This window comes from Phaenicophaeus curvirostris, chromosome 5 (genome assembly GCF_032191515.1).
Source record: "Phaenicophaeus curvirostris isolate KB17595 chromosome 5, BPBGC_Pcur_1.0, whole genome shotgun sequence".
Taxonomy (NCBI): Eukaryota; Metazoa; Chordata; class Aves; order Cuculiformes; family Cuculidae; genus Phaenicophaeus; species Phaenicophaeus curvirostris.
In genome coordinates, this window is record NC_091396.1 from 17,001,275 (window position 1) to 17,016,578 (window position 15,304).

The 15,304-nt window shown below is 38.7% G+C and overlaps 1 protein-coding gene across 6 annotated transcripts in view; it reads left to right on the top strand.

Moving 5' to 3' along the window:
• The window catches only part of NAP1L4 (nucleosome assembly protein 1 like 4), a 28,738-nt gene extending 14,832 nt beyond the window's left edge, over positions 1–13,906 (top strand). For 3 of the 6 annotated variants that reach the window (XM_069857734.1, XM_069857735.1, XM_069857736.1), the window contains exons 10-15: positions 277–422; positions 1,859–1,881; positions 2,510–2,629; positions 2,917–2,946; positions 4,292–4,348; positions 12,630–13,906. In XM_069857734.1, coding sequence (XP_069713835.1) covers positions 277–422; positions 1,859–1,881; positions 2,510–2,629; positions 2,917–2,946; positions 4,292–4,348; positions 12,630–12,668 — 415 coding nt within the window. In that variant the 3' untranslated portion in view covers positions 12,669–13,906. Of the gene's footprint in view, positions 1–276; positions 423–1,858; positions 1,882–2,509; positions 2,630–2,916; positions 2,947–4,270; positions 4,349–5,465; positions 5,504–12,629 lie in introns of all 6 variants that reach the window. The other 3 variants (XR_011337507.1, XM_069857733.1, XR_011337508.1) reach the window with 3 other exon arrangements.
• Positions 13,907–15,304: the final 1,398 nt, after the last annotated feature.

Sequence of the window (15,304 nt, forward strand, 5' to 3'; positions counted from 1 at the left end):
GAAACCTCTAGTAGTTGGAGCAAAGGAGTATTGAAGTATGGTTGGTGGGATGGGGACAGTGATTACTCTGAGAAGACAAACTATTTGGCTTTTTCATTCAGGGAATGCACTGTGATGCATCTGCGTGACAACTAGTTAAATACATTAAATTGCCAGTGTGAGTAAGACTAGTTTTAGAGGGTGGTAGCTATCTTGGCTTTGACATATGTTACTCTAATGCTCAGTTCCTTGCTTCACTGATGTGTTAAAATGCTGTTTCCCTCTTGTTGTCTCTAGGTGTACTATTGACTGGAAGAAAGGAAAAAATGTTACAGTTAAAACAATCAGGAAAAAACAGAAACACAAGGGTCGAGGCACAGTTCGGACAATTACTAAGCAAGTACCGAACGATTCATTTTTTAACTTCTTCAGCCCAATAAAGGGTAAGCTTTAATCAAGAATTTCTTAATTGAGAAATCTCAGAGATTCTTAAAATATGTTGTGTTATATTTGTATTTATTAAGCCTACATATGATTTGTACAGCTGCATTGTATACTTATTAGTAGAGGAAGACAGCAAAATGCAGACCGTCCAAACAGATAGCCAAATTCTATACAATAACATCAGAATGAAGTTAAGTGTGCTGTGGAAACAGGATTCATAGTATGGAAAGAGTCTTGTTTTGAATCTCCTAAAGAAGTTGACATGTTTTTACCACAGGATGGCTCTATGCATCAATTTGAGGGTTCTAACGTGAAAGAAATTTCTTCCATTGTTGGTCAAATTATAGCATATTGGTTTCATTTAAGTCTTTGTGTTAAGTGGTGGAATTTCCTGTGGTTTCTTCTGCAGTTAATTAGTGATCCCTAATGGTCCCATACATACCTTCCTAATTTTCCTGGTTGTCTAACGTTGGAGGTGTAGTTATATATTCAAAACAATTTAGGTGGATTCTAACTCCATTATTTCTTCTTGATACATCTCGCATTGTACTGTCATTTTCAAAAATGAGTGGAAACAGCAGTTTATTTTGGACTTCAGAGACATTTTGAAAAAAATGGACTTTAGTTCTTGATTCAGTTGTGGGCTGTTATGAACTACCTGTCCCTTCTAAAAACCACTGCAAATCCTTTGTTACAAGCAGTTGCTGCTTTCAGAGAAGGATAGAGATTTGTTTCTCATAATGGTTTTATCTTGAGGTGGGTTTTTTTAAAAAAAAAATGCTTAAAGGACATTCTCTGGATCTAGCTATGTAAAAAAGGTAAGACTGACATCTGCTGGCAGTTTGATACTTGTGTTTTCAACTTGAGAACAGACTGAGCTAAATTAGTTTCACAGTAAGCTCACAGTACCACAGCACCAGAGCAGAGGAGGAAAATAGGTTTTTTTTCTTGTTGGTGTTGGTTATTTTTCTTAGACAAAACTCTCATCCTCTTCCTGGTTATAGTACCAGGCCTCTTCTCAACACTGCTTTGCAAAGTCATGACAAAAGGGAGAGCTCGTAGTGCATTTGCAAGTTAAAACTACTGTAATTATAGCATTAATATAGAAACAAAATGTGTTTCTCTTTGAGAGGGGGAAATGTGATCTGCATGCCTTCTGAACTCCTTTGTAGAAAGAGTATTTCCTGTGCAAAAATATTTGATGTCAATATTTGTGCTTTTGCACAAAAAATTATTTGAAGTGCTATTTCTATGGGTTTTAATGCAAGATCAACCTGAATTGTCCTTAAGGTTTAATAGTTGACTTTTAAAGACTTCAGAACCTCAGTGTTTTCTGATATGAGAAGGTCTTTATACTGTATTTTGCCATCTTGAATATTGAGGTGGGCTAGACTGTACAAATTTCTCTTAAATTTACTGTTTTTCTGTTTTTCAGTGTCTGGTGAGGGAGAGTCATTGGTGAGTTTACATTTGTAAAATTGCATGATTGCTCTTAAAAATATCTTTTTGCTCAACATGTCTGTAGGAACTGTTTGGGTTCCTTTATTAAGTACCGTACATTTTTATTATTTTTGCTTTTGCCAAAGCTGAGATTCATCTTGATAAAATGAAAGATACTGTTGATTTCTTCAAGTCATCTGTTGTCATGTTACTGTTACATGTCTTGCTGATCCAACACATCTATAATGATTACAGTTAGGAAGAGGTCGTTATTTTCTCTAGCTGTTCAGCACTACTGCGTGGCTGGTACCTTTATTTAAAAAAAGCAAAATCAATCTGGAGCATTCTGAATGATTCTGTAACGTCAAGTGTCAGAACTAGCAAAGTCTGTATGAGCCTTTTTAATGGAAGGTGTTCCAGCAAGCCAGTAGCCTGTAGGGAGAAGGAAATTTATGGTACATCTGGATTTAGATTTGCGATATTTCTTCTACTGTTACAAGTTTACGCATACTGGAAGTATGTGTGACCTGGCAGTTGATGTTGACCAGTGTGATGTTTCTCAGATATCTGTCTCTAAATACTCTGATTTGCTCCTCTGTAGTGCATCACATTGTTAGTAGAAAAATCAAACTCACTTGCTTTACAGGATGAAGATTCAGAGTTTACTTTAGCAGCAGATTTTGAAATTGGACACTTCTTCCGTGAAAGGATAGTTCCTCGTGCTGTACTTTATTTCACTGGGGAAGCTATAGAGGATGATGATAACGTACGTATGCTATCAGCATTTTGTTAGTCACCATGTGGATGGAAACCTTCTCCATTTCTGATTAGACTAGTATGTATTGTTAATTACTTGAGAATAACAAAAAACTTGAAGAGATTCCTGTTACTGAGGAATAGGAAAGAATCATTCAACTTGCTATGGGTGGTTAATATTTGCTCTTGGAAGGGGCTTACTTTCAGTAGTTGTGTTTGAATGTGCTCAACCTATTACAGTAGAGTATTTTATGCAAGTATTAGCAGAGCTAATAAAACTTCGGATTTGTTTTTCAGTTTGAAGAAGGTGAAGAAGGTGAAGAGGAGGTGAGATGCATACTGTATCTTTTATAGATATCTAATTGCCAACAGTGTTCCAGTTCCAGAAGTAGTAGTCCTATATGGAGCAGAAAATAGTTGTTCATGAATATTCTTCTGTATGATACATCTTTCCAAAAGAGTTCAGCGTTCCTGACTTAGAAAAGCTATGACTGTTTTACTTTTCACAAAAGTACTTTCTGCAGGAACATTTATCCAGTTTTTTCCCTAGTATTTTGAAGGCTGTTTTCTTACATGACTTAAAAAAATCAAAGAGGAGGTTTTTTGTTTGTGTTTGTTTTCTTTTTTGAATGCGTCATGATAAGAACCTGCAGTCTTATTTTTAACTGTTGCTTAGGCAGTAGTGGAATTGAACTGTCAGCTGTTAGTTGTCATAAGCTTGAAGACTTGGCCTTCCTAAATGTAATGGAAAAAAGAGTAAGCGTGCAACTGCTTGGGATAAAGGCTTAATTTAGGCTGGAGTTTATAGTATACCAAGACATCTGGTCCATTTACAGTAATTTTGTATGAATACAAACAAAGGCTTTGCACAAAACTGCTAGATGATACCACGCTTAAATGAAGTAATATGCTTTACAGATAATTATATTTTTATTTTACTGCTTTTACTGTGGTGTTTCTGGTAATACGTTAAAGGTGCATACCTGACTCTCCATAGTATATCAGTATATCAGAAATTACGGAGCTATTGATCTTATGTGACCTGGTAGCCTTCCCATGCAGTCTCTTTGCAAGTTTCAATACAGATTTCTGGACTTCAGAAAATGTTTAGTCTCTCAACAGCCTTATTTTTATTTTTTAAGCTGGGTTTTGATAGAAGTGTACATTTATTTTTCATCTGTCTCCAGTGCCAGGTTGTACTGCTTGGATGTAGGCATGTGTAGAACAGTGTCTGAAAATACTGCAGAATCCTGTGCAAAACTCCACAGCCTGTCTGTAGTAATCCAAATAAACTGACTCTTTAGAAGGAGGTCAGAACATAGAACAAAACTAGACATATGTAGTTGTTACTGGAAATGTGAAGCTCCAAATAATGGGTCAGATGTAAGTTAAAAAGTTGCTGGTGGCTGCAGCAGCTTACATAGGAAGGTTGCCTTAAGCCATGCTGAACCTTTTAGATTTATGTCCTAAATCTTCTTTTAAAGATTTTGCTTTAATGTTTTGAAGATGCTGAATTCTTTTAAGTCAGCCTAAGTAGTTTTAATGTTGACATCTGAAACACTTTGGAATACAATGGTAATATAATGTGCTATTTTGTTTTTTCTCTCCATCACAAAAAGTTGCACCTTTAACCTGTTTTAATTTCTGTTAGTTTATCTCTATTTTGTCATAGGGTTTGGAGGGGGAAGAGGAGGGAGAAGAGGAGGAAGATGCAGAGAGTGAGCCTAAGGTAAGGACTTTTGTGTACTTAGTCATAACACAGGCTATAGCCATGAGCAGTGTAACTAAGGTCGTAGTATTTTGTGAAAAGATTAATAAAGAAGAACTGCCCTGACTTCAGACTGTAATGTTTTCATCTTCAGTACTCAAATTGCTCTTAAAAGAAAAACTAATGCTTCCATAAATTGAGAAAAATGTAAGTTTTGTCTTCCATCCTGCACCAAGAGAAAGATAATTTCCAGACTGTGTGCCTTTACTTCTTAATGGTATTTCTGTATAGGAATGATACATATTTTTCCTTTAGATCGGTCATATTCAAATATTCTGTGGTTGGACTTCAACTTGGAACTAGTCTGACATATCTCATCTAGCTTGTTTTTTTTTCTTTATTTTAGTATTGTTGGTTTTGGTTGTCCCGGTAGCTCCACTCAGCTAGAAAACAAAAAAAGCTAGCCCTCAACTTTGAATTTTTAACTTTGTTTAAAATTCCACCTTAAGGGTTATTGATCCTTCTGATGGGTATTTTTCAATCCATCAGTCATGGTAAAGTTAATGCTTACATATAATGAAGCTGGGACAGTGATGACGGACTTGCGTTTATTTAGTTCTTAAAAAAACAGCTTTTGATTTTATTTTTTTTTATGAAGGCATAGATGAAAAAGTGAAAGGCATGCAAGATTGCTTGATCTTTAGATGAAAGTCTTAAGCTGCTGTTAACACCTCGCTCTTCTGATGCAGGATTTTATATTCATCATCGTATCACAAGTAAATGTTTTTTGCCACTGTGAAGGATTGAACTTGTTTTTCTTTAATGAAGAATATTGTATGCTAAAGAATCTGTCTTTTGGAAAGATTTATCAAACAGGATTAGAGTGGCAGAAATAAGTATTCTGACAAAATGCAGCAGTAACTAATGGGAAAAAGTTGGACAGCTGATAAACAAATTGTTAGTTTTGAGTGAAGTGCTTTTTTGTGCTGAGTGTCAAATATCACTTCAAAAGATTTGGTATCTGTAGGAGAAAAGCTTAAGGTGTCTTGGAACGTTATGGTTGTTGCCTCCTGTATGACTTTGTACATTCCACTTTTCATTCATGCTGACAGTTCCTTTCAATTTTTTTCCCATTTAGGTGTAATTTAAGTCTGTTTATCATTCATACATTTCTAGGTAAGGTGGAATTCCATTCATACCTAACTTCCAAGAGTCCCATTTGTAGCCATGCAATGCGGTTTGTTTTCTAGGGTTTTGTGGTTTGGTTTGGTTGTATTGTATGGGGAGAAGAAATGGGGGAATGCTGACTTCAGAGTTCAGGTTTTATTAGTAAAAAATTGAAAGAAATATCTACAGAGATGAGTGCCTTTAAATCATGTAATTAAATTAGATTTTCCAGAATGATTTCTCTGCCTTCCTGGCACAACTTCTGCTTTGCCTTTGTGAACAGTCAAACTGTATTTTGTGTACATATCATAAAAGATATGAAGCTTGTCAGACTTTTTTTCCTTGTTTCTGATTTGATGTTATGTCTCTTTGTTTCTAGTGTACTTTCAAATTATTTATTATCTGCTCTGCTCATCTTGAACTCTTGTTAAGTCATCAGCTTCTTTAGTATGTCTTTTCCAACATTATTCTTTCTTATGCTGCCTGGCACTCAGTCACTCTTAGAAGCTTTTTTTTCTTGAGCTCTTGTGATTGTGAACAGGTATTGTTCTCCTGTTTGTCTGCCTCTTTAATTAAAAGAAGAAAAAAAAGTTCCTTCTGTTGTATACTGTCACCTTTCACCCCATACCTTAATAGAGAGTAAAGCCTGCAACAGGCTCCATACAAGGCAAAAATATAGGGGGGAAAAAAGTATCTTTTTTTTCCTTCGGTTAGTTAGGAGATGCTGTGATCTCTCCAACTCGTTCCCTCCTTGCATAGATAATGCCTTCAATTTTGAACTGTGGTTTTTGGTTTGATATTTCTTTTTTAATTGTTGTTTTTCTCCAATCTGATATGCTTTGAGAAGCCGGCCACCCTGCCTCACCATACTTGCACTGTTTATTCATTTGCTGTAACAGAACATCTGTTTGTCACAGCAGCCTAGATGTCATCCTGCTGCAGTCTGCTACACAGCTGTCTTCCCTTCTTACAATTAGAAATTGTCAGCCACTGTCTTCACTTTTAAAAGTCAACTTGCAATTCTGGTTTTGTCTTTTTAAGTCATACACCTAATCCTGTTTGCAATTTCTGCTTCCTTTCACCCTGTTTTCTGGTCCTGTTTCTCGCAGTCCCTTGCCTCTCTTTGCTTTTCAGTTCCTCCCAGCCCCTTTTTTCTTATATCAAGAATAGTTTTCCTTTTCGTGCACACAAAACATAATTGATCTTTGGTCTATTTTCCTTCCAAACCCAATTTGTCCTCTTCAGTCTTTTCTATATTGCCTCCTCCTTTATTGTTGTACTACATTTGCTACATAAATGTCAACTCTTTCTGCCTTATTATCTTTTCCTCCTTTCTTCCTCTCACTCCTTTTAGTATTAAGTGCATTTGACTTGTTCAGTTAGAACTGGATCATTATCATCTCTTTACAAAGCAGTTATGCTATAAGTTGTAGCTTTGGAAGACTGAGCAGTCAGATGATGGAAAGTGTTAATAGCTTCAGAAGGTGCTGCAAAAACAGATGTAATAGCTTGTTTTGTCTGGTATATTTTCCTGTGTATTTGCATGCCCTGTTCTTCTAGCTGAGTTTATTTCATGTTACTGATGCTATTCTTGAATTCATGAGCTGCTGACAAGATAGTATCGAATGTAGTTTTGAATTGAGAACTAAAAAAGCTGCTGTGGGGATGGACTGCACCATGCTTCAAGTTGCTTAGTCTGTCTTTTAAGTAATGGTGGCAGAAGGGCCTGTTAGTAGCAAATACTTTTTCAGAACAGGTGTGTAGGAGGCAATCCAGACCACTTTTTTACTTAGCTCCCACAAGCTGAGTTTACTTCCACTATATATATTTATATAGTGAAAGTGTGTGTGTGTATGTACTTCCGCTATACCCCCCCCTATATATATATACACACACACACACATATACATATGAAATGTTATCCTTGCTTTTTCTCATTCAATAACATAGATGAGAAAATGAGCAAAGGTATTTAGCTTTGGGACCCCTAGCTGGACTATTTCATGGCAAGACACTTGAAATATTGAAAGGCTTTCTTTCTCTCCTACTGGAGAGGACATGGGCTTTAGTGCCTACTGCCTGCATTGATCCCATTGTTGGCAGCAAAGTCTATCTGGGAGTCAGACAAGATCTTGATGGGCTGCCTGTTCCTTCAAGGCTACTCTAGTGGAGGGGAGGCTTCCCAAAAAGTGATTTTTAGAAGTAACGAGGTAAAGGCTCGAATGCTTTTTGAATCACCCAGGAATGTATCCTGCCTGTTTTGCTTAAACATTGACTCAAGTAGAATTTCAGTGTTTCTTTCAGCAGTAACTCTATGTGAAAAAGATCTGGTTTGAAAGGATTAAATTGCTGAGAGAAATGGCATGGATCCTTTGGGCTTATGCCCCCGTCCTCTGGGACACCAGATTAATTGGATGGGTAGATGGCAGTGGGTTGTGTATGAAAGTCATGAAAGCAATATTAGTTCAGACCTGCTTTTCTTCTCCTTTTTAGCCCTATGGTCCTGAACATCTTCAGTGAATTCCCTCTTTAAATTTGATGCATGTTCTCTGTGTCCATGAGTGGCTAATTTAGTTTAGCTGATGTAATTGCTGAGCACATGGTCTGTATGTGAGCTAATTAGCTCAAGTTTCTTGCATTGTTCTCTTGGGTCATCAAATGCCACAATAAAAATTGTAGCAAGGATATTTTTTCATTTTCTTTTAATTCTGAGCAACTGATGCAATAAATAAGAGACATTAGCATTGCTTGTTAGCAAAAGAGGAAAAAATAGGTGGGAGTTTCACTTATTTAGTTTGTATATCTCCATTGGAAGTGTCTCAGACTGAAACAAAAGGCCCAGAGCAGTTTAAACTCCTTGCACAGCATAAGTAAATATCACTAAACACTTGAAAAAATATAAAATGACTACTACAGACGCTCCTTGTGACAAGAATTCTTTCTTGTCTCTCTATTGCTGGTAGTGAGCTTCAGTACCTGTGTTTGCTGCTTAAATTTATTTTAAAATAAAGTTGAAGTCTCTCTGTTTGGTCTTTATTGCGTGGCCAGTGCACTTTATAGAATCATAGAATCACTTCATCTTTCTAAGATATCTTTGGAAGTTAATTTAGGGAAGTAGAGCATGAATGGAAGTCTTGCTAGAATGGGGAGTTAAATAGCATAGAGTCTGGGGCCAGTAAATGGATTGGTAGTAGTTGACTGACCAGATGTTAGCCACAGTCTGGGCATATGGCACATGGGAAGACCAAGCTCAAGCTTAATATCCTTGCACCTGAAGGACTATGGATGTAGGATTGTGATCACGCTTGCAGCTTAGATACTGGTCCCTGATCTTACAGGAACAATTAAATGCCAAAGATAAATTTAAAACGTGCATATGCCTGATGAGGCAGCTGTATGTTGAAGAAAATTGCAGTAATCATCTGTGCAGTTGTCACCTCTGGATTAGTCCAAGATGCTCTCTATGAGGCTGATGGGTGGCTGAGGGCAGCATGGAGCTTACATGCTGGTGTGCTTAGCAAGAGCAGTGCTGTGCTGTTGAAGTGGTGGAAGAAAATTGGGTGTGTTGGAATTTGGATCTGAGATACTGCGTTGTTGCCTATGACCTGCTTAAACATACGTGGTCCAGATAGACATGCCCTTAACTGTAAGCTAAAATAGCACTAACTAGCAGTATTTCTCTAATAACTGACTCATATCTGAGAACCCCTTAAACTATTTTTTTTTTTGTCTGAGAGCAGTAATCAACACCTGAAAGCCCCGTAAGAGGGAGCTTTGTAATCTGTGACTCAGTTTTTACAGGAGGAAGATTTATATGCCATGTGAGGCTCCCATGATCCAAGAGGAGGTGGTCAGAGCCTTGCTAGCCTGACTAGACACCCACAAGTCTATGGGGCCGGATGGGATTCATCCAAGGGTATTGAAGGAGCTGGCGGATGTGCTGGCCAAACCCCTTTCCATCATCTTCCAACAGTCCTGGAAGACTGGGGAAGTCCCACTGGACTGGAGGCTGGCTGATGTTGTGCCCATCTACAAAAAGGGCTGCAGGGAGGACCCAGGAAACTACAGGCCTGTCAGTCTGACCTCAGTGCCAGGGAAAGTCATGGAGCAGGTGATCTTGAGTGCTATCATGAAGCACATGCAAGAGAACCGGGTGATCAGGCCCAGTCAACATGGGTTCACAAAAGGCAGGTCTTGCCGAACTAACCTGATTGCCTTCTATGACAAAGTGACTTGGATGAGGGAAAGGCTGTGGATGTGGTCTTCCTGGACTTCAGCAAAGCCTTTGACACAGTTTCTCACAGCATTCTGCTTGAGAAACTGTCAGCCTCTGGCCTGGACAGGCGCACACTCTCCTGGGTGGAAAACTGGTTGGATGGCCGGGCCCAGAGAGTGGTGGGAAATGGTGTGAAATCCAGCTGGAGGCCAGTGACAAGTGGGATTCCCCAGGGCTCAGTGCTGGGTCCAGCCCTGTTCAATGTCTTTATCAATGACCTGGATGAAGGCGTTGAGTGTACCCTTAGCAAGTTTGCGGACGACACTAAGCTGGGTGGAAGTGTCGATCTGCTGGAGGGTAGGGAGGCTCTGCAAAGGAATCTGAACAGGCTGGACCACTGGGCTGAGTCAAATGGCATAAGATTTAACAAGGCCAAGTGCCGGGTCCTGCACTTGGGGCACAACAGCCCTGTACAGTGCTACAGACTGGGAGAAGTCTGTCTAGAAAGCTGCCTGGAGGAGAGGGACCTGGGGATGTTGGTTGACAGCTGACTGAATATGAGCCAGCAGTGTGACCAGCAGGTCCAGGGAGGTTATTTTCCCTCTGTACTTGGCACTGGTGAGACTGCTCCTCGAATCCTGTGTTCAGTTCTGGGCCCCTCACCACAAGAAGGATGTTGAGGTTCTGGAGCGAGTCCAGAGAAGAGCAACGAAGCTGGTGAGGGGGCTGGAGAACAGGTCTTACGAGGAGTGGCTGAGAGAGCTGGGGTTGTTTAGCCTGGAGAAGAAGAGGCTGAGGGGAGACCTCATTGCTCTCTACAACTACCTGAAAGGAGGTTGTAGAGAGGAGGGTGCTGGCCTCTTCTCCCAAGTGACAGGGGACAGAACAAGAGGGAATGGCCTTAAGCTCCGCCAGGGGAGATTTAGGCTGGACATTGGGAAAAAATTCTTCACAGAAAGGGTCATTGGGCACTGGGACAGGCTGCCCAGGGAGGTGGTTGATTCACCTTCCCTGGAGGTGTTTAAGGGATGGGCGGACGAGGTGCTAAGGGGCATGGTTTAATGTTTGATAGGAATGGTTGGACTCGATGATCCGGTGGGTCTCTTCCAACCTGGTTATTCTGTGATTCTGTAATAATGATTTAAATGTTTACAGAAATAAAGCTGAGTATGAAGAAAAGATAGTGAAGCTTATTGGAAAATATAACATGCTTGATTATTAAAATTGGACTGAAATGCTTGCAGTGGTCAGCTTAAGTGGATCTTTTGTAAATATAATAGGTGAATAGAAAGGAAGGTAACGAAAATACTTTCCAGTGCTTTCTAGACAATGGGTTCGTTACTTGATTATAGCTCTTATCCAGAACGTAGTGAGAGTGAGGGGTGATACTGCGGACTCCTTCGTGGCAGAGTTGAAATACAATGTAGTTATAAGAGAAATAAATACTTTTCGAAAGCTTTTTGATAAAAATGTTGTTGGGTTTTGCCTGCCTCAGAATGAAAAGGAATAGTATGCAGTGTACTACCAGTGGCAGTCAGTTTCTCTTTTTTTGGGAGAATGCTAATTTTGTGTTCTGTACAAACATTTTTTGTACAACAAAAATTCTCTCTTCAAGAGGGAATTCTTGCTGTATTTTGTCCCAGATCAGTGTAAATTCACATCAGTGTTGTTTGAAACCCCAGGCAGATAAAAGAGTACAAAGTTGAAGTTAGCCAGATGTGCTGGGGGAGGAAAACCACAAGGAAGAATTTTGAGAGGTCTTTGCCATATCTGTGCAGAAGAGACTGTGTTTGGCTTTAATCCAGGCTTCCAGTGGGAATCATAGTAACCGATACAGCCCTAAAGCAGTTAGGTGAGGCACAGAAAAATAGTTTGGGTTTAATGCAGATTATCAGGGACAAAACTTATGATAAGAAAACTTAGTTGCACCTGTTCTTCCTCACAACAGGCAAGTGCTTAAGTTGTCTTAGGTTTTGTCTACTCATTTTAGGACACAAAACATCTCATTAGGGTAGTTACTAAGAAACATTTTATTTTGCAGTTGGTGGCATTTAAGGCATCATGTTTAGTGCCTGTGGTTTTCTTTAGAATTCAGCAGGCTTCTGTTACTGCTATTTGCTTATTATAAATTATATTAAGAATAGTAAAGGGAAAAGCAAACAGGAAATACACTGAATAAATTCTCCTGCTTTCTAAGAACCCTATTCTACAACAACAAAAAAAAAAAGTGCAGTGTAAAACCTGAAATTCTTAGCTGTTTGAGTGCTTGTTCTCCTGCCCAGATACACTTCCTTTTGCCAAAGGGGAAGTTGTTTTACTACCTAATGAAGGTGTTCCTACTTTTTATATATTCAGATTAACACTGGGTGAGAAGTCTACATGTCTAACTGTTGAATAGTTACCTGCTGGTGATGCAGAACCTAGAAGAAGTCAACACATTAATTACTTTTTTATCACCTTAGCAGAAAGGTCAAGGCTTCTAAGGAAAAACTTGAACGTGCTGCAGAATAAGCAGCCTCCCTTCCCGCCTCCTCAGAGGTAGTGGGGAGGTGGCAGGTTATTGTTAAACTGTTTAATAGGAACTGGAAGTCAAATTCAGCCTCTGGTTGGGGGAAGTAGTTTGCTTTTTTGTTTGTTTGAATGTTGGCCTAATGGATAGACTGTAAAGAACACAAATATAGATTAAAAACATTATGGGATACTAAGCAGTTGGGAACAGGGGGAAGCCAATAAATATAGTGACTGCTCTTCAGACCTTTATGTTGTAGGTTAAGTTTACACAGTAGTTTTTTTGTTTGTGCTGATATATCTCTAGCTAATTCAAAACTCTGTAGCTGATTATTTAAGTATTTTCATGTATACTACTTTGACTTCTAACTGTTTTGGGGTTTTTTTCCCCTTTTTTTTTTCTTAATACAGAAAGATTCCAGCCAACCTGCTGAATGCAAACAACAGTAATAAGGAAATACCACTTGGAAGTGATATTTGAACAACTTGTAACAAATATTTGGATACCTGGCCTGCAGTTCAGGATGTTCCATCGCTGCAGCACAATCTTATTAACAATGCTTAAAACTAATTTGTTTTAAAATGCATGATTTTCACTAACTTTTCTTTATTGCTTAACATGTACAGTGGCAACTTCAATGCATTTGGGAAATATGAGGTTTAAATAAAGCACACTCTACAGCCGTTGGTACACTGTAGCTAAGTATGTCGATTGGCCTTTAGAGCCGTTTGCCCTATGCATAGGAATAGTCCAGACTACCACGTGAGGATTATCCATTTTCTTGTTAAATGTTGAAAATTATTGAATAGGAATATGCAGAGAGGCTAAAGTAAATGGGTTACATGTATGGTAGCTGAAACAAATAGAGCAATATGACTTTTTTGCTAGTTCCCTCCCTCCTTTTTTAATGTTTCTTGCAACCTACAAATTGAACTAGTGCTTGAGCAGCTTTAAATGTCATATTTATTATCTCAGTAATACAAATTGAGTTGAAGTAATTTTACTTCATTGAAGAGGGCGTCATATTTGAGACTTAGTTGTTCATCTTACTATTTATTTATTCATGTTTGTAAGTACTTTGACAGAATTAGTGCTTTTTAATAGTTTTTAATATACTTGAAAATCTTCCTCTTTTGCATACAATATGGGTACTTGTAAAACAAATAATTTTAATTGGTCTTAATGTAGTCTAGACAGGAGAAACAAACTTGCATCAAAATGACAGCTCTTCTGGATGAAGATCAAAAACGCAAAGGCCAAACTGTTGCCATTGATGGAAGTGGGTTGCAGCCAAAGAACCAGCAACTTTATAGTAGTCCTGTTGCTTAGTGTCCAGCATGGAATGACCTTTCACTATGAACACAGAAATTTATCAAAATTCAGTTCAATAAATCTGAAGTTTTGGTGTCTTACTTGCAACACTGAAATTATTCCATTCCACAATTTGTTTTATTTAAAGCTCTGAAGTCTTCAAATGTACCTTTTGTTGTTGTGTGGCACTTCAGGTACACGTTTCTAGTTTCAGCATCCATTGCCAACCTCTGGCAGCAGTTGAATAGCAGCTGTATCAACACTGTGACCAGGCATGTAGAGTGCTCCAGCCTTACCTTACACATTTGTAACTTAATACAGTGTTCTCAATTTGTACAGAATAGATAGAATATTCTATTAAAGTTGTGAAACATGATCATTGGTGCCAGTCTGGTCCATAATACTTCCTAAGTTAAATGAATACCTCTATGACTTCTGGTAGTGAATGGTGAAGCGTTCAGCAAGGGCTGTGCCAGATGTTTGGCCTTGTACAGCTATTGTCTGAACATCCTGCCAGTTTCCTTTGTTATCAAAAGCCAAAGAAAAAGGAGCCCATTTAAATATTGCAGTACAGCATTCTCTGATGTAAATCAGAACAAACTTGCTCAATTGGCAAGTAAACAGCCTGAAATGTAGTGTAGGATTTGGGTTTTTTGGGAGGCAGCATCATTGTTAAAGATTCCCCACACTCTATGCAATTCATTTGTGCTGGGGGACATGTTAAGATACCCCCCATCAGTACCTTGCAACTGGAAAATGTGTAGCTCTAATGCTTGAGTGACATATCATAGTGTTAATGCAGGAGTAAAAATTAAAAATAAATCCGTTCTGTATGCAGTCATTAGATTGTAGCATACAAGAGCAGGCACAGAGAACAGTGTGAAGCCACCTCTGAGAAGGGTGGCAATAATGAATGGCGTTTGCCCACATGCAGACTGGCTAATCCCAGTGATGCTAGGCACATCAAATAAATTTGACTAGCTTTTTTTTTTTTTTATATATATATTGGAATAAATTGAATCCTAGTTCCCCCATCCTGGAGAAGTACTTTCCACTACATGGTTAAAGAGGAGTTCTGCTACCTTGAGATAAACATCTGCAGATGAGCACACAGAAGTAATTTATGTGCATGAGTCCTGAAAGGCTAACTTTTTAATTTTGAGAAAACGGGAAATTCCAGAACATGTAGAGCATAGTGCCAGCATTCAGGGAGCGCAAATGAGATGAGTGGGTAATGAAGCTGCCTAGCGAGATGTTCCTCCTTGGGAAAGTGATGGGAAAGCTGAGCTGGGATCTGTTACAGCAGAGCTAATGCCAGTTAACATAGCTGAATAGAAAACAGATCTTGTCAAAAGCTAGCTGTGTTCTTGCCATTACAGATCTAATGATAAAGATGAGCATTTCATGGACTTCTGCTCTCAGATGGTTATTTGTAGACTGTCTACAGAAGTAACTAGAGGGTACCTGAGCAGCCTGACTTGTTCCTTTAGCAGAGTATGAAGAACTAGTGGGCTGGTTGTCAGAATGTCGTGGCTGGAGAAATACAGGCTTGATGGTAAATACAGGGAGTGGGAGTGTGCAAAAAGGAAGTAAGAGCTGTTAGAAATGAAAACTGAAAAATCAGTAGTGGTGTTTTCTGAAGGTGAATAAATCGAGGGCCCTATGCAGAACTAAGATGAGAAGTTTTAAAAATGGTGAGGTGATATCAAAATCAGGCATACGTGCCTGATTACAATCACAGCAACCTGATAAAAGAAACTGATGCTTTGTTTGT